The sequence below is a fragment of the Nannobrachium achirus genome (assembly GCF_963921795.1).
Source record: "Nannobrachium achirus genome assembly, chromosome: 11".
NCBI classification, from domain to species: domain Eukaryota; kingdom Metazoa; phylum Chordata; class Actinopteri; order Myctophiformes; family Myctophidae; genus Nannobrachium; species Nannobrachium achirus.
The window spans coordinates 6,434,382-6,453,681 of record NC_137820.1 but is presented as its reverse complement, the minus strand read 5'-3'; the positions used below and the strand labels follow the sequence as shown (position 1 = coordinate 6,453,681).

Genomic DNA, 19,300 nt, shown 5'->3' with positions numbered 1-19,300 from the left:
AGACAGCGCGCAGCACTTGACTTTAGCAGTGGAGAGAGAGGGGGAAAGTCGATCAGAGTTGATCCATGGATGAACATGAAACGCGTCAAAGTGAACTCATAGTCATAGTATCATTTGAAGCTTTTTTTTTTTTTTTTTTTTCGTTGCGTGAGGCAATGGTGTGTTTGTGAGTGGATAACATAATGTGTTTGTTTGTATGTGCGTCTGCGCGCGTGTTGCAAGGCGAAGCTCTCGGAACAGTGACGTTTTGTATTCATTATATCAATTATTTATTTATTATTGCTGTGTTTGGGCCCGACTCAATCGGAATAGAATCCTGTAGCGTGCGGTGCGCCCGACTGTTCAAAACGGCTAGTGTGAGCCCGTTTAGATTCTCTGCCCAAATAATCTGAAAAAATGATCCTGTAGTGTTTAATTCTACCCGATTCAGTCGGGCCCGATTATCGGCTAGTGTATGGCCAGCTTTAGTGAAAGTATCACTGAAACCAATTTTATTCCAATCGGCCAAAGGGGGGCGCTATACGAAGCGTTTGAAAATTCAAACTTTAAACGGGCATAAGTCATGCCTCGTTTCGTTTGAAGACATGCAACTTGTTACACGCGTGCTTTGACTCGAGCGGAAGACATCTGTGTCTTTGTTAAGTAAGCTCCGCCCTTCGATTTTCCGCCATTTTGAGCAGTTTGTAAAACGTGTAAACCCGCTTTTATTCTGGAATTTTCGCTCCACGTGCACAAAACTTTTTTTACGTGAACTTTGGACCAATATCTTAAGATCTGTCAGATCGGATTTTTTTTAAATTGAAACATGCTTTTTTAATAAATTCAATGAATATTGCAGTTTTATGAAAATTATTCTTCTGCCTCTAAATCATGTATGCAAAGTAACATATTCATGGCATTTGGCAAAGATGTAGACTAGAGTGTTATTCCAAATATCACTAAAACCAATCTTACCCCAATTGGCCAAAGGGGGCGCTATATCATTTTGAGCAGTTTGTGAAACGCTTAAACCCGTTAAGATTTTTTTAGCAATTTGCATGAAACATTCTACACACAATCTAAGGACCTTGATCTAATATGCCTATGAAGTGCACACACACAAAAATAATAATAATAATAATAAATATAGCCGCAAGCAGCGATAAAGTGGCCAAGGCCAAAAACACCTCAAATCATGAACACAGCCTGCAATGTGCGTGCAATCTTGCAAGCACATTCCCAATAGGTCAAGGAACAGATACCACCCTTCTTACATTGGCCTGTTATAGCGCCACCAGCGGGTCAACTTTTGCACAACACATTTTTGGAACAAAATGGACCAATCTTTGACGTCAGTAACGTCAAAGAGAGCACTGCCTGCGATCTTGACATTTTGTACTTTTATAGCCATTGTTTTCTGGCTTGAAGCGAGCCCACAATTGTTCCGAAGGAACAATATTTTTCTAGTGTTTGCTTAATGTTGTTTTCTCACTCAACAGTAAACAAACCAACATAACGTTTAAAAGGATTCGGGAGCTGAAAGCTCTTTGGAGCTGGCCGGGTGTATGGAGGACCGGAAGGATTGGAGACTCCGATGGAAGCTCGTCTGAGGACGACCAAGAGAGAGAGTACAGAGGGTATCTGCACATTTCTAAAGTGACAATTTAAGGACTTTTTAATACCTCTAAAATTACTAATAAAAAATTGGTCAAATCTACATGCTCACAACGCCAGCCGATGATCTGTTGAGAACCACTGAAGTAAAGTAAAGTCTTAAGGATGCTGTGCTAGTCTTGTCCCTGTCAAATGAACATATATGAAAGGGAAAATACGTGAAATTCTGGCCAATTTTTAAGACCAATATAAGAGAAATGTTAACAGCCTTAATGGACAGGGTGTGTTTGTGCGTGCGTGTGTGCGTACTAACCTGATTTTGGTGATAGGTTGTTTCTTTAGGATGGCGTTCCATCGGGACCAGTGCTTCTTCAACTCTTCCTGCTTCTCTTTCTGAAACACAAACAGAGAGCAACAGTTCAGCCACAGCACAGCACAGCACAGCACAGCACAGCACATTACAGCACAGCACAGCACAGCACAGCACAGCACAGCACAGCACAGCACAGCACAGCACATTAAAAGGATCTTGTGCAGTTCTTGGGGTGATAGCTATACCCAGAAGTTTCTGCATTTCTCATCTGTTGTCTCTCCTATGACTGACCACCTCACTTCCTTCCCTGATCCTCACAAGTAAAGTAACACACACCACGCACTCACTCTCACAAACGCACACGCTCATGCTGCGCACACACACACACACACACACACACACACACACACACACACACACACACACACACACACACACACACACACACACACACACACACACACACAGTAGAACTCACCTCATGTAGGCAGAACTTTGCATCAAAAACTTTCTTCTTTATCAGATCCCGGAGGTTCAGTTGATGGACTCCTGATTGATTGATTGATTGACAGGTGAGAGTCGGATCACAGAGCCTAACTGACTGTAATGAGTTCTAATTAAATGTTAATTAAAACATGTTGACGATCTCACCTGCGTTGTTCGTCGTGACAAACTCGCCTGCGTCGTTCTTCGTGACGAACTCGTCCTTGTCGTTCTTCGTGACGATCTCGCCCTTGACGTTTGTCCAGATGTCGGTGTGATGTGCGATGTAGTGAACGATCCGTATCCTGAAAACAGATATAACTCATTATTATTACCAGTAAGACACCCAATAACTCATTATTATTACCAGTAAGATGCCTAAGGGCAAAAAGCGACCTTGCGCAGGACGGAATTCACACTGGAAGGAATCCATTTGCAAGTGTGATTCGAGTTGCGGTTGGTTGTTTAAGTTGGACAAAATGTGGACAAAATGTTTATCCAAATATGGAGATGACGTACTGTATGACTTTGGCACATTGTGTCAGATTGTTCTGGGTTGGCTCCCACATAAGTTTGTCCTGGGTTGGCTCTCATTGTGTTTTTAAAAATCACACCCAATGTGAAGTGAGCGGTGGTCATGCTTGCATAACGTCTTCGGACTGGGATTTGAGTCTAGGATGTACAGGCTTTGCTACACACACACACGTTTTGCTATGGCAAAACGCTGAGGAAAAAGGCAACAGACACACGATGATGACATCACTAGACAAACATGATGCTACGTACACACGTTTTGCTATGGCAAAACGCTGAGGAAAAAGGCTACAGACACATGCACAGCCACTCTATGGAGCGGTTTACCACCGCTCAAAAATTGTCTGTTATAATTTGTTTATGGTTTTTACTGAATAAGTGCTTTATCTATTTTTCTGAAATTAGCCTACCATTTCTTTCCATTTGATGTATTGATGTTGACATACTGATGCTTATTGCTTATTGAAAATCACTCTGGATTAAGAGCTTTGATGATGTTGTGTATTTACCTGGTGGTGAGGTCGATTTCGGGGCCACAGCTGGAGTTACAGGCGTCAGACACCTTCAGAAGGTGCTTGTACCTCTCAAAGAGCATATCGGGTAACCGAATCCCGTAGAAAACGATGCCGTTGTTGGCGTCTTTTTTCTAAGGGAGAACGAGACGGAGGTTATTAAAATTGGTGTAAAAATGGTCTAAGAACTATTATGAACTTATGAATCCTCTTCTTTCTTTTTGACCCTTTTTTCTCCTCAATTTTGTCATAATGCCAATGAATTCCTCCTTGTCACTGCTGTTGTATCCTAGAGGCTCACCTGCCAGTGAGGAGTCCCCACCGGGAGGACGTACTGTTGTATCCTAGTGACTCACCTGCCAGTGAGGAGTCCCCACCGGGAGGACGTACTGTTGTATCCTAGTGACTCACCTGCCAGTGAGGAGCCCCCACCGGGAGGACATACTATTGTATCCTAGAGGCTCACCTTCCAGTGAGGAGCCCCCACCGGGAGGACGTACTGTTGTATCCTAGAGGCTCACCTTCCAGTGAGGAGCCCCCACCGGGAGGACATACTATTGTATCCTAGTGACTCCCCTGCCAGTGAGGAGCCCCCACCGGGAGGACGTACTGTTGTATCCTAGAGGCTCACCTGCCAGTGAGGAGCCCCCACCGGGAGGACTGTAATGTTGTATCCTAGAGACTCACCTGCCAGTGAGGAGCCCCCACCGGGAGGACGTACTGTTGTATCCTAGAGACTCACCTGCCAGTGAGGAGCCCCACCTGGAGGACGTACTGTTGTATCCTAGAGACTCACCTGCCAGTGAGGAGCCCCCACCGGGAGGACGTACTGTTGTATCCTAGTGACTCACCTGCCAGTGAGGAGCCCCCACCGGGAGGACGTACTGTTGTATCCTAGTGACCCACCTGCCAGTGAGGAGCCCCCACCGGGAGGACGTACTGTTGTATCCTAGTGACTCACCTGCCAGTGAGGAGCCACCACCTGGAAGACGTACTGTTGTATCCTAGTGACTCACCTGCCAGTGAGGAGCCCCCACCGGGAGGACGTACTGTTGTATCCTAGAGACTCACCTGCCAGCGAATTGCAAAGGAAGGTGAAACTCAATGCTCTTTTCGAGAATAAATAAAGGTTTCACACCGCTCATATTGACCTCAGATCTGACACCTTTGTTCCTGTCTTTCTCCATTTCTTTCCTCCTTTCTTGAAACGGCATAATTAATTTCACCCACTTTGTTACACCTGTAAACATTATTGTGAGGCACCTCAGGACGGGCGTCACGGCACCCCCTTTGGGAAACGCTGCTTTAGTTAAAAGCTTCCCCTAACTGGTAGTGTGACTGACGTTGTGAACTTACTGTGACTGTCAGGCCCTTTGCTTCCAGTTCCTGGATGAAGGCTTTCTGCTTCGCTTTCTGCTTCTTCAGGTGGTCAGCTCCCTGAGGATCACTGAGCTTGGCCACCAGGATGTAGTCATCGGACAACTGTTCCTGTTTCACAACATATCTCTAAAGTAATCAGTCACTCACATGACGGGTCGTATACTGTATAGTCACATATCCTGTCTGTGGTGTAAAGTAACTACGTAACTCAAGAACAGCGCTTGTACTTTTCTACTCCACAACTACATCTCAGAGACTTTTTACTCCACTATAATTATTTGAAAACGTTAGTTGCTAGTTAGTTTGGAGAAACAGACGTTTCAGCTATCCAGACTTCAGTGTATAGCTTAGCTGGACATCCGAAATGTCTGTTTCTCATCCTGAGATGCAATGAAAGGAAAAGAAAAGCAACTCTTGCCACGATGCATTACCCATAAGTTAGAGTGCAGTGGTAACAAAAAACGTTCAAAACATACATTAACCAATTCAGCCCTATCCACCTCTTTCCGCGGGAGTTTACTGGAGATTATTTGGACCACACTTCCGGTTTAACAGCAGACAAGATCACGTCGCATCGCAGATGCAGCCTGTTGTGAGCTTGTAAATCACACTCGGCTGCGGCACCGGAAGCTCGGTACAACGTCTACGCAATGGGGCGTTGGAAAGCCATGGATAAGAGTGGTGTAAAGTAACTACCTAATTACTTTTACTTAAGTACTGTACTTAAGTACAGTTTTGAGGTATTTGTACTTTACTTGAGTATTTCCAATTTACAATACTTTTACTTCTATTCCACTACGTCTGGGATCCAAATATTGCACTTTTACTCCACTACATTTATTTAAAAACTATAGTTACTAGTTAATTTGTTGATATAAATTATAATATTTTAAAACATACAGTACATAAACCACTTTAGCTCTATTGTATACCTTGGCTATTTGAAAATAGCTGATCTACAAGCTCACAGCGCATCGCATCACGACGCGTTGTGAGCATGTAGATTTTTGTACCTTTACTTTTAGTACTTTAAGTACATTTTGATGCCAACACTTTCATACTTTTACTAAAGTACATTTTGAATTCCGGACTTTTACTTGTAACAGAGTACATCTACATTGCAGTATTGATACTTTTACTTAGGTAACGAATGTGAGTACTTTTTCCACCACTGCTATATATACACATTTCAGCCATTTGAAAACAACCAATCTACAAGCTCACAATGTGTTGCGTTGTGGCGCGTTGTGAGCTTGTAGATCTGCTATTTTCAAAAGATTTTTTCAAAAGAATTTAAACATTTGAGAATGTGTGAAATATATTCTGCCAAGTGAGTACTTTCTACTTTTGGAACACTTTAAGAACATTTTGATGCCAATACTTTTACATTTTGAATTTCGGACTTCTACTTGCAACAGACTCAGACTACGTTCTATTTCTACATTTCTAACAGACTATTTCTACGTTGCAGTACCGCTACTTTTACGTTTAAGTAAGAAATGCAAGTATTTTTTTTTCCCCACCACTGTACGACCCCACACCAGAGCCTTGTATTCAGAGAGAGTCGAACCAACTCTGTTTACTTCATGGGGCCAGATCTTCCACATACACATCTATTGGCAAATAATGACAAAGCGCGGACCGGAAGTTTAAAGAATGCATTGGAGTCTATGAGGGAAAAGTGACATTTAGAGTTACCGTACATGAACTACGTGACCGGCGCTGTTTCTGACCTCGCATTGGCAGAACTATCTTTACAAGGCTCTGCCCCACACTAATCAATCACTCAACGTGACAGAACAGAGCATTCTTTGCATTGCTTTCTAGCTGAGTCAGCAGCATGGAGAGATAGAGACGTTAGTTTTTTTTCTTTTCTTTTTCTTTTCTTACCACAGAAGGAAGTGTTGACTGGTCAGACCCCTTTTCTCTGGCCACTTCTTCCAGTTCAATGCTGGACTACAAGTCAAGACAACAGAATAATGGAGTCATTATAAAGGCACTAAGGCAGCATGTCAAAGTGTCACCAGCACTTCTGCTCTGATGGTACATTTACACATTTTAAGGCATCAAAAGTAGCAACTGATCCACAAGCTCCAAACAAGCTTGGAGCTTTTAGATTTGATGCTTTTGAATTTGCATCCTGAAAAGTAAAAGACATTGTGGACAGGGACATGCTGGGCCCCTGATTCAGCCCGGGAAAAATAGTTGGAGGGGCCCTCATTGCGCGCTATAGAGATAGATCTCTCTCTATAGCGCTGCTGCTACTCAAAGATTTGCAGATCATGACAAGTGACAAGCCAGTGGGCCAATTACATGAGTTATATTTCGTCGTTGTCGGGTGGAAACCTTGTATGTCCAAAACCGTTTGTTTTGTATTTATTATTTAAAAATGATTTAAACTAGTTTTAAACTAGTGAAAGCAGCCGATCTACAATAGATCTGCTGTTTTCACTACTTTTGTGCGACGGCCTTATATGATGAAGCAGGGCTTTGCTTTGTGAAAAAATCTACAAATTTGAAACTTGGAGATACGAGGTTTCTGCCCAACAGTGACGATTTACTTTGTTGGCCGCCCAGCCCCCAAAATGGAACGAAGGCCGACATTTTATTTTTATTTTTTTCCTAATGGCCGGCCTGGACCGGCCGGGAATGAACTGGCCGTTCGGGAGTTGTGCCGCTTTTCCCAATGGGCAGCACGTCCCTGATTGTGGACATAACACGGTTTCCACCCGACAGACCATACTGTACAATCGCTCAGCCTCACAATGCTCCTAGATCTGAAATTACTTTCACTGTTTTCTTTTTAACAGGCTTCAGAGTTTCAATATATTAATTATATTCACTGTTGAATGACTGTACTGTATGTATTATCTCATCATATCAGTCTCATATTCACTGTTGACAGACATTCATAGGCGATAGATTATTGTTCATGCATATTCACGAGTGATGCATAATTGTACATTCATACAGCACTCATATTTATTGAGATACAGTTAACTCACTTAGACCTAGTGCAGGTGGCTAGTGTCTATTCTGTAACTCTGAGAGTGTACAAATGGAACCAAATGGGCCCTTACAGGTCTGTAACTCTGAGAGTGTACAAATGGAACTTTTAAAGATGTGTGTACTTTCTCCACCACTGCCTGTCTATGGTATACAAAAGTAAAAGTCAGTGTAGATAAAATATATCTCGATCCAAGCCTATAGTTAAAGCCATACTGTGTAAGATGCCCAACTAGTGGTCATTAGCCCTATAGCAAACCGCGGTCGCGTCCGCGTCTTTCGGACGTTTTTCGTACCTTCAGACCCCCGCGTCTGCCTCCACCTCGCTGAGATCTATCTTTTAAGGGGTCCCTTGTTCCTGTGCGTTCAGTAATTCCAGAGATACGGACTCCTTCACCCTGCCTGGTAGGCGAAATTACCTAGAGAAGGGATGGTACAAACGGGCGACAACAAATATGGCTGCCATAGCGACCCCACTTCAAGATGCGCTGTGATTGGCCGGCAGTTGTATAACCCTCGCTGTGATTGGCCGGTAGTGTGATGACGCAATTTTCGCGCGAGATCCGGTCCACGGCAAGGATCTCAGTTTACATACAGAGAAGGCTTTACAGGCTGAAATTCACGGCGCGGATCTTCTAAAACTTTTGTGATTTAATAGTTAGGAGAATTTTAAGATTTGTTTTATAAAAAAAGTTACATAGTACAACTTTAAGTGGGAAGCTACGGTATAATAAAGTCAAAACATGTAGGCTAGGCTAGCTTTACAAAAAACATTATCTGTGACCTACCTGACAACTCATTGTGGAGACACACAAGATGTTACACGTGCACACAGATGTTAAATCCAGAGGCGACCTCCTTCCTCCATACAGTTGACAGTCAGACTCCAGCAGCTTGTAGCTCTGACTCCACCAGCCTGCAGAGTGAATGACATTAGAAGCTGTTTAAACATGTCCTGACAAACATAATAATAATAATAATCTTTATTGTCCCCGGAGGGAAATTTGTCTTCACAGTCTGTTCAAACAAGAAACAACATGTAACACATAGCCAAAAAGACAACACAACATATCACATAGACAAGTCATCAGTACCCCACTGTACACAGAAAAAGACCCTCTTAGCGACGGGGGCGATTGTTTAGCAGATTGTTAAGTGCAGCAATGGCTGAGGGGACAAAACTCCTTTTAAACCGAACTTTTTGCCACGCCAAGGTTCTGTATCTTCGCCCAGATGGCATTAGGTCAAAGTGGCGATGCAGAGGATGGTCAGTGTCACTTGTTATTGAGAGTGCTAAGCGTGTAATGGCCTTATCGTTCATATCAGACAGTGTGGGTGTGGGAAGTCCAATGATCTTGGAAGCAATACGGGTAATACTGTAAAGTTTGTTTCTGTTAGGCATGGATATGGGGTTATCTTTGTGCCATAATTAATTCGTATTCGTACTTTTCCTTTTTTTTACTCGTAAACATTTTTACCAAAAAAATTACACGTAAACAAATTAATTTTAAAAATATATCCGTAAAAAAAAAAAGTACGAATGTTTTTTTGGAAGCTGCAGTGATTATTATGCCAAAACTAAAAAAACAAGCCAAAATACGAATATTTTCTTACTGTTTTACGAGTTGTTTTTTTGGTTACTTCATCACGAATGCTTTCATCATCTGCACGACTACGAATCTCAGTCAGCAGTTAGGAAACTGCCAAAAATCACATGATCGACAGAGAGCCAATGATGTGAGGCCTGTCCCACTAGCCAATCAAAAGGCTCCGGAGTTGGCATGGCAACCAGCTGTTGCCATGTCTTGTAAAAGTGAGTACTCTGGGCTTTCTTATCCATAATTTTAGCTAATTCCATCACCAGTCCCTATGGAAGTCTAAATGCTCAAAAAATAATACATAAATACTACAATGAAATGAAATAAAATAAATAACAAAATGATATAAATAAAAAATACATAGTTCTATAGATCTAGGGAGTCATCCATATGTTTTCAGATCTATATGCCCATCCCCATGTTCTATTAATAGATCTATGGAGTCATCATATGTTATATTGTACTTATTTTAAATAAAGGGGCCTCGGCATCGGCCGAGGGACCCCCCGGGGACCCCCTGGAGCTCCGGGGACCTCCGCGGACCCCCTGGCGCCGCCGCAAAGGGGCTCCGAAGGGGCCCAAAAATAGGAGGGCACTTTCATGGGAAATTCGGGACTTTGACCGTGCGGACCCCCTCCATGGGTGACGGGACGGGGCAAACGTGACAGCGCGGCCTGGTGGCGGCCCCCCCGGTACTGCAGCGCACATAAAAACCCATAACTCGGGCTAGGAGTGACCGTTCGAGACGGGACCGGTACCCACACGTCCGGCTCGGGGCCCCGGAGCCGGCCGTGGCGGAGCTGGTGGCCGAACGCCGGTACTGCAGGCGGGTAAAAAAGGCCATAACTCTGCCCCCGAGCCACCGGGAGAGACGGGGCCGGCTGCGGGGGGGTCCCCGAGGGGTCCCCCACCCCGGGGAACCCCCGCGTTTCCCCGCGCCCCCCGAAAAAAATAGGCTGAAATACCCAAAAGTTGCCGATCTACGAGCTCCGGCTCCACTCCGCGGGCCCTGCCGGGGGTCCCCGGACCCCCGCATCTCGGAGGGGGCCCTGAGCGCCCTGGCCCCGCCGCACCGCCCGGGGGCCCCCCTGGGCCCGAAACAACGCCAAAAAACACCATCTTGTAGTAGCTCCCCAAGCTTGAAAACTGAAAAGACCGCAGCTCAACCGCTGTGCGGGCCTCGCGCTCGAGCCAGGTACCCACGCGCCCAATGCCTCGTATCCGCGACACGTTTTGAGCTTGTAGATGTGTTATATTCCATATTTTCCATAATATTTTTTGGCATTGTTTCGGGCCCAGGGGGGCCCCCGGGCGGTGCAGAGGGGCCAGGGCGCTCAGGGCGGGCGGCCGGGGACCCCCTCCGAGATGCGGGGGTCCGGGGACCCCCGGCAAGGACCGCGGAGTGGAGCCGGAGCTCGTAGATCGGCAACTTTTGGGTATTTCAGCCTATTTTTTTCGGGGGGCGCGGGGAAACGCGGGGGTACCCCGGGGTGGGGGACCCCTCGGGGACCCCCCCGCAGCCGGCCCCGTCTCTCCCGGTGGCTCGGGGGCAGAGTTATGGCCTTTTTTACCCACCTGCAGTACCGGCGTTCGGCCACCAGGTGGCGCTCCGCCGCGGCCGGCTCCCATGGAGGGGCCGGCTCCCATGGAGGGGATCCGCACGGTCAAAGTCCCGAATTTCCCATGAAAGTGCCGCTCCTATTTTTGGGCCCCTTCGGAGCCCCTTTGCGGCAGCGCCAGGGGGTCCGCGGGGGTCCCCGGAGCTCCAGGGGGTCCCCGGGGGGTCCCTCGGCCGATGCCGAGGCCCCTTTATTTAAAATAAGTACAATATAACATATGATGACTCCATAGATCTATTAATAGAACATGGGGATGGGCATATAGATCTGAAAACATATGCTAGATCTATAGAACTATGTATTTTTTATTTATATCATTTTGTTATTTATTTTATTTCATTTCATTGTAGTATTTATGTATTCTTTTTTGAGCATTTAGACTTCCATAGGGACTGGTGATGGAATTAGCTAAAATTATGGATAAGAAAGCCCAGAGTACTCACTTTTACAAGACATGGCAACAGCTGGTTGCCATGCCAACTCCGGAGCCTTTTGATTGGCTAGTGGGACAGGCCTCACATCATTGGCTCTCTGTCGATCATGTGATTTTTGGCAGTTTCCTAACTGCTGACTGATATTCGTAGTCGTGCAGATGATGAAAGCATTCGTGATGAAGTAACCAAAAAAACAACTCGTAAAACAGTAAGAAAATATTCGTATTTTGGCTTTTTTTTTTTTGTTTTGGCATAATAATCACTGCAGCTTCCAAAAAAACATTCGTACTTTTTTTTTTTTACGGATATATTTTTCAAATTAATTTGTTTACGTGTAATTTTTTTTGGTAAAAATGTTTACGAGTAAAAAAAAGGAAAAGTACGAATACAAATTAATTATGGCACAAAGATAACCCCATACATGGACAGTATGGTGAAGAAACATGCAGAGCAGTACAACAGAACATGTCTCATGGGACCCTAAACCCAGAGGGAGACCTAAGAGCCCCTTCCACCAGAGTTATGTCAGCATCCTGGAAGTAACCGTTGTGCTCGAAATTACTCAAACCCCTCTGAAAATTATTTGGTTTATTAGTGTAACCGCTACTCACCAGTTAAGAGTGGGGGGCTCAGAGTAGATGACAGAGTACAGCAACGGCCTGGTGTACAAGATACACTACACCACTACGATACCCATGTACCTGACAAACTACTTTAAAAACCTTAAGGATGTCGATGTCCACAATTACAACACCAGAGGCAGCGCCACAGATCACGTTCAACCCAGAGTCAAGTCAGTCAAAGGGTCAAACTCGTTCTTCTGCTTTACCACCAAAATGTGGAACACCTTACCAAAGGCCTTAAAGGAGTGTGGATCCCTAGCATCCTTTAAAATCGCCATGAAAAAACACTTTCAGGCGGCAGCCGTTCGCATTTACCTACTGTATTTACCTACTGTATGTATTTTTTTTTCCTGTTTCCTGTGTAAAAAGGCCAAGTGCTTTTCTAGGATCACTTTTTAGTTGACCTTGTACCAGTGAACTGTACCGTCATGAAACTGTACCTTTTCCTATGCAAACTTCTAATAAAGTCTTCAATCAATCAATCAATCAATCAATCAATCAATCAATCAATCAATCAATCAATCAATAGCCACTGTACCTTTGACTTAGAACTTGTGAACTCTGCTCAAAGCAATAATCTCTTCTCTGAACTTTCCTGACCATTCCTTCTTAGACTAAGCCATGTTTCTAACTGCTCTAATCACAGTCAACAAGTCAGGCCAGGTTGCACATCTGATGCAACTATTTAAGCCCCTTTGCCATTGCAGATTTGGTTTTCAGGTGTAATTAACCCTGTAGAAGAAAGAAATATGTAGTGGGGGTCCCTGCTTCATCTCTCATCTATACAATATGTAGTGGTGGGGGTCCCTGCTTCATCTCTCATCGATACAATATGTAGTGGGGGTCCCTGCTTCATCTCTCATCTATACAATATGTAGTGGGTGTCCCTGCTTCATCTCTCACTCATCTATACAATATGTAGTGGGGGTCCCTGCTTCATCTCTCATCTATACAATATCTGTAGTATCAAATATAAGTTCATTCAAGTTATGCAACACCTATTTCAAAATATTAGTAAAGACATAGCCTACTAGGAAAACTTACCAGAACTTCTTCAAAAAATCACACCCGTGTGAACTGAGCGGTGGTCGTGGAGGCTGCGCAACAGCAAAACAAATATATATATATATTGTGTGTGTGTGTGTGTGTGTGTGTGTGTGTGTGTGTGTGTGTGTGTGTGTGTGTGTGTGTGTGTGTATGTGTGTGTGTGTGTGTGTGTGTGTGTGGGTGTCTGGCCTGGCCTGAACAACAGCGCCCCTCCCTTAACATGTGTGGTCACAAAAGGTACTGTAGGCTACATACAGACACGCATACAGACAGACAGACAGACAGACCCACACACAGGGCCACGTATAGGAGCGTTGTGACCACCGCTCAAAAACTATTGTTTGTAATAGTGCATCCCCCTGTTTAGTTTAGTTTAGTTTAGTTTAGTTTAGTTTAGTTTAGTTTAGTTTAGTTTAGTTGAAGGCAGCCATTTTGGGTCATACCACCTGAGGCTCTATACCTGCAGGGCAAATGGTATGGTCCAGGGGGAACAGGGGATGTGTCAGATGTGATACAACTGGTTCTTGGCCCAAGTATTGATTACACTGATAACACATTGGATAATTATGTGTATCATATGATATGTTAGGCGTTATAGGGTTTAGAGTTGAATCATTTAAAGTGAAAGTGGCATTTAGCATTGAATTTGGAACATATACAAATATTACTTTTGTCGAGCTATTTAGATTGTTCATGTATGATTTATTTATTTCCTTCAGTTGACAGTTTGTAGCCAATAAACCAGATTTGCAGAGCGTTGAATAATTTTTCCTAAGCTGACTTACCTAAACTGAGTCAGCTTATAGGTGGTTCGGGCATCTAGTACGGATGCCCCCCGAGCACCTTCCTTCGATGCATGTCCCACTAGGAGATGGAAGGATTATATCTCCAAACTGGCTTTGGAACACCTCTGTAAACTCCCTGAGGGAATGGAGGAAGTTACTCGGGATAAGGAAATCTGGAAATCTCAGTTGGCATGTTCTGTGGAATCTCTGTTGTGTGCTTCTGAACAATATAGTGAGCTATAGTGGATGCAACCGGAGTCTCCCTTACTGAGAGTGAGCTCTGATTGTGGTGAGAGTGTGTGACGTAATGATCAGCAGATCTGTGAATGAGGAACGGGAAAGGATTTGACTGACAGCTGATTACAATGGAAGTGCTGCAATTTAGGAAGTTACGTCATGCGGTGCAGGTCTGTTTAATATCCCCCGGTGAAACAAACCTATAGTAGCTCTTAACTCACTCTTAATAGGTGTAACTTCACATGGGTAAATTCACATGGTGGAAGTCCCACCTTCCTATTGCCTGGCTCCAGACCATAGACCCGCCCACTCTCTGAGCGGACTCCAGCGCTGAGTCTGAAATCAGGCTAACCTTCCTATGCAGTCTCTGCCTCATGTTGTGACCTGGCTTTTCACTTCGCAGATGACTTTAGTGTGTGGTGTTATTTTAATGAGAAAATGTAACAACCAAAACCACACTATTCCTGGTATAGTAAATTGTAGTTTATTTGTTTGCATACAGTATAAAGATCTCTAATCTCTGAAGGTTTCTATTAACCTGATTGATTGATTGATTGATTGATTGAAGGCTTTATTAGAAGTTTGCATAGGAAAATGTACAGATTCATGACGGTACAGTTCACTGGTACAAGGTCTACTAAAAGGAGATCCATGAAAAGACTAAGCTTATTTCAACAGGAAACCATTTAAGTATCTCATATAACATTGAATGACAGACAAATAGAACACAGTACTATGCAGTAGATATGTAAAGAAAAGGGGGAAAAGGGGGAAAAAAAAGAAAAGAAAACAGTAAATCTAAAATCTAAAGCTGAAACAGACCTGCAGGGAAAAGCTGAACATGGTTCTCCTCTACAGACTTTTACAGCTGCTGCGATGAAGATGTTGCTGTCTTTGACACTTAAATTACCTGATCTACAAGCTCACAGTGTGTCAATACGATGCTTTTTTTGATTGATTGATTGAAGAATTTATTAGAAGTTTGCAATAGAAAAAAGTACAGTTTCATGACAGTACAAATCACTGGTACAAGGTCAACTAAAAGGAGATCCTAGAAAGCCGAGGCTTATTTCCACAGGAGCCACACTTTAAGTATCTCATATAACATTGAAAGACAGACAGACGGATAGAACATAGTACTTTATCTAGGATAATATCAGTTTCAAAAGCATAACATCAAATACAAAGGCAGAAAAAAAGAAAAAGGGGGGGGGGGGGGCATGGGGGCTTAGTCTATTTACAAGTCACGGGTAGCAGCTGTCTGAAGGTGACTTTTCATACCAATTTTGAAGGAGGCTAGGGATTTGCTCTCCTTTAGGGCTTGTGGAAGGGCGTTCCACATGTTGATGGTGTAGCAGGAATTCTGCTTTGTGAACTCGTACTGTAGATCAGCTATTTTCACTTGGCCTATTTGCAATTGTGCGATGCATTGTAGCATATATGGTTAATTGATGTGTAGAAATATAAATAAAATGTTTATTTTCTCAATAAAACAAAATGCACATATAAAGCAAGGCACCAACCTGCTCACCGAGAGCAACTAAGGGTTCAGAGTCTTGCTCAAGGACTCTTCAACACTAACTCTGGGGGAGTCCGGGATCGAACTGGGAACCCTTTGGGAACCCTCTGTGTTCTAAAACAGCAACTCTACCCCTGAGCCACTGCCTCCCGGATACAACATTAGTGTCACTGCATTCCTTTAAATGCTGCTGTTCCCATCATTATCTAATAACATAATTACCTTTGACATTATCAAGTGTCATAGAAATCCCAGCAATGGAAACCGACTGACTGCAAACAGCTGTTGACACCTTGCCAAACAAAACTAGTTTAGTTGGTACAACTTGATCTCCTCCTGACCTCAAATAACACCATCCTCTGCAAAGCCAACAATCTGTATAGAGGGTATGGGCATGCATAAAGTGAATGGCAAATCGAGGGGCAAATCGAGTGGTCAAGGTCATGTAGTGTCCGCATCAATATGCCGACGGGCTGGTATTCCGACACTAAAACTAACCCTAACTCTAACCCTAACCCTAAACCTAACCTCAGTAACCGTGACGAGTAACTAACCTGCAGACGCTAGTCGGAACAGTTCATTAACATTGTTTAATGCAATTAGATAGGACTTTTCTGTTTGGATGTGTGGGCTACCAAGGCTAGAAAGACACACACACACACACACACACACACACACACACACACACACACACACACACACACACACACACACACACACACACACACACAAACTATACTGCCCTACAAAGGCAGAGTGTAGTAACTACGTTTTCGGACACACCAACATATTTGTGTCGCCCAAAGGTCAAATTAGCCTTCATGATATTGGGGGATGAACAATTAGCTCAAGAACAGATATACAATCAGTGTTATATCACTTTTATGCCTTTCTCTCATTTGGCTGATCAGCTGTAACACTTTTAAACCCATTTTTAGTTACTGCACGCAGTATATTACAGGGTGAAGGTTGGATGAGAGGCTCATAGTGGATTCCTACCTGTTGGATGTTTAGTTGGATGTCTCTCTGCTGTTGATCTCTTCCTTTGACTGACAGTCACGTTGATCTAAATAATACTAATGTGATCGTCTTCTTGACTGTGGGCGTGTTTGTCTGTCTGTCTGTCTGTCTGTCTGTCTGTCTGTGTGTGTGTGTGTGTGTGTGTGTGTGTGTGTGTGTGTGTGTGTGTGTGTGTGTGTGTGTGTGTGTGTGAGTGTGTGTGTGTGTGTGTGTGTGTGTGTGTGTGTGTGTGTGTGTGTGTGTGTGTGTGTGTGTGTGTGTGTGTGTGTGTGTGTGTGTGTGTGGTGTGGGAGGGGGGGGGCATATATGTGGAATAACTTGTATGTGGAATGAACAGAGAGAGAGAGAGAGAGAGAGAGAGTGAGAGAGAGAGAGAGAGAGAGAGGTAGAGAGGTAGAGAGGTAGAGAGAGAGAGAGAGAGAGAGAGAGAGAGAGAGAGGGGAGGGAGAGAGGGAGGGAGAGAGAGAGAGAGGTAGAGAGGTAGAGAGAGAGAGAGAGAGAGAGAGAGAGAGAGAGAGAGAGAGAGAGAGAGAGGGAGGGAGAGAGAGAGGTAGAGAGGTAGAGAGAGAGAGAGAGAGAGAGAGAGAGAGAGAGAGAGAGAGAGAGAGAGAGAGAGAGGGAGAGAGAGAGAGGGGGAGAGAGAGAGGTAGAGAGGGAGAGAGAGAGAGAGAGAGAGAGAGACAGAGAGAGTGTGTGTGTGTGTGTGTGTGTGTGTGTGTGTGTGTGTGTGTGTGTGTGTGTGTGTGTGTGTGTGTGTGTGTGTGTGTGTGTGTGTGTGTGTGTGTGTGTGTGTGTGTGTGTGTGTGTGTGTGTGTGTGTGTGAAAGTGACAGGCATACATACAAGGATAATGCACGTCCTCAGTCATTGTAGTTCATTGTCAGACTGCATCTGTTATACAGCTTGTTGGAAAACTTAAAGTTGCAAAAGAGAAAGATGAACGGTGAATGCTTTGAAAGAATAGTGAACTAGTCTAATGCTTTAACTTCCCATTTGATGAATGCCAAGCAGCCTAACCTTAACTGATGTAACGTCAACAAATGTAAGAGGAAACTCAATACAATGACACTGGTGAATTTGCATCTATCAATGGGAAAGGTCTGTTAATCATGAATAATGACTTCTTCATTTCTTACAGGTTGTTTAGGACATTATAGCCTCATTGTAAAGGTCTGGCCACACAAATAATGTTCCCCTGGAGACTGTTGTGTTGCTGCCCATGAGCAAACAGACTGAGACAGTAGTGAAGGGAATGAGAATTAATATTGTTCTTTTCACTAAAACGTTAAGGTGTCTACTGCACCATCAGGGGTTTTCAAAGTGGGTGACAGGGCACCCTGGGGTGCTGTGATGGCAGTCCAGGGGTGCCGCAAGATAATTTAACTTAAAAAAAAAAAAAAAACACTTAAAAAAATGTTAGTATAATTTTAAACTTACAGTACAAAGTTATTTTTAGTCAGTTCTAACCAAAATGGCTATTATCTCAATGTTTTCCTACACCCCTACATTATGAATATAATATAGGGGTGTACACACAAAAATATTTATAGGGGTGTCCTGAGCCAAAAAAGTTTGGGAACCCCTGGTCTACATTGTCCAATCGGCGTCTCGACAGAATATTGTATGTTATTGTTCTGAAACTCAATGTACTCCTGATATTGAAAACAAAGGCAAAGGAGGTACAGCAAAGCTAAAAACCTGTGGTGGTTGGAGAGATCCAAGCACTCAAAAAAGTTAAAAGAGCAGGACGGACGGAAAAAACAAGGTACTTTATTTCATTAGAAAATAATAAAAGCCAGAAAAACAAATAAAACGCTAACACACTGAGGGGTCACATGCGAAAAAAGCGCTTTTATTGCACCAACTACAGGTTGTGACGTTTCGAGCACACTGCTCTTCTTCAGACGTCTCCTCTGTGTGCTAGCGTTTTATTTATCTTTCTAGTATCTACTCGTCGCTCAGCAGCTGCCCAACTTGGGTCATGGATGTGCATGTCATCTCCCTTTTTTCGTAAAATAATAAAAGCCGACATGTTTCGACCACAAGGTCTTCATCAGCTCATATCCACAAGTTTCCGCGGGAGTTTACTGGAGACTATCGGGACCAAACTTCCGGGTTTAACAGCAGACATACAAGCTCGCGTCGTGTCGCAGATGCAACCCGTTGTGAGCTTGTAAATCGGTGCCGGAAGCTCGGTACAGACGTCTGCGCAATGCACTATGGGGCGTTGGAAACTCGTGGATATATGTCGGCTTTTATTATTTTGTAATCAAATAAAGTACCTTGTTTTTACGTCCGTCCTCCTCTCTTAACTTTTTTGAGTGCTCGGATCACTCCTCTTTTTTCAAGTGCTCCCGATATTGTTTTATTTCTAAATTACAATCTGTAATCCTCCATCCGTCATTGCTCTTGTAAAGTACCTGTCCTCAACCATGGAGTTTTAAAGGTTTGAATCCATCACGGTGCAAAAGGCTTGTCAAGCGTCTATATGAACACAATTGGCCTGGGATGGGAAACCGGGATCCGGAGGAGGATCTTTGACACTGAACTTATCTTTATCTCCTTATCATGTTATAAAATGATGAGTATCTTGTTAAA

General features: G+C 43.8%; 1 protein-coding gene across 1 annotated transcript in view; it reads right to left on the bottom strand.

The window, feature by feature from the left end:
- LOC308293680 (anoctamin-9-like) overlaps nucleotides 1-11,066 on the bottom strand; it is a gene marked incomplete at both ends in the record, with an annotated part of 66,169 nt that extends 55,103 nt beyond the window's left edge. The window contains 7 exons of the mRNA XM_080736275.1: nucleotides 1,907-1,986; nucleotides 2,385-2,455; nucleotides 2,558-2,694; nucleotides 3,433-3,569; nucleotides 4,792-4,923; nucleotides 6,706-6,771; nucleotides 10,995-11,066. Coding sequence (XP_080592401.1) covers nucleotides 1,907-1,986; nucleotides 2,385-2,455; nucleotides 2,558-2,694; nucleotides 3,433-3,569; nucleotides 4,792-4,923; nucleotides 6,706-6,771; nucleotides 10,995-11,066 — 695 coding nt within the window. The remainder of the gene's footprint in view (nucleotides 1-1,906; nucleotides 1,987-2,384; nucleotides 2,456-2,557; nucleotides 2,695-3,432; nucleotides 3,570-4,791; nucleotides 4,924-6,705; nucleotides 6,772-10,994) is intronic.
- Between the last annotated feature and the right edge of the window lie 8,234 nt (nucleotides 11,067-19,300).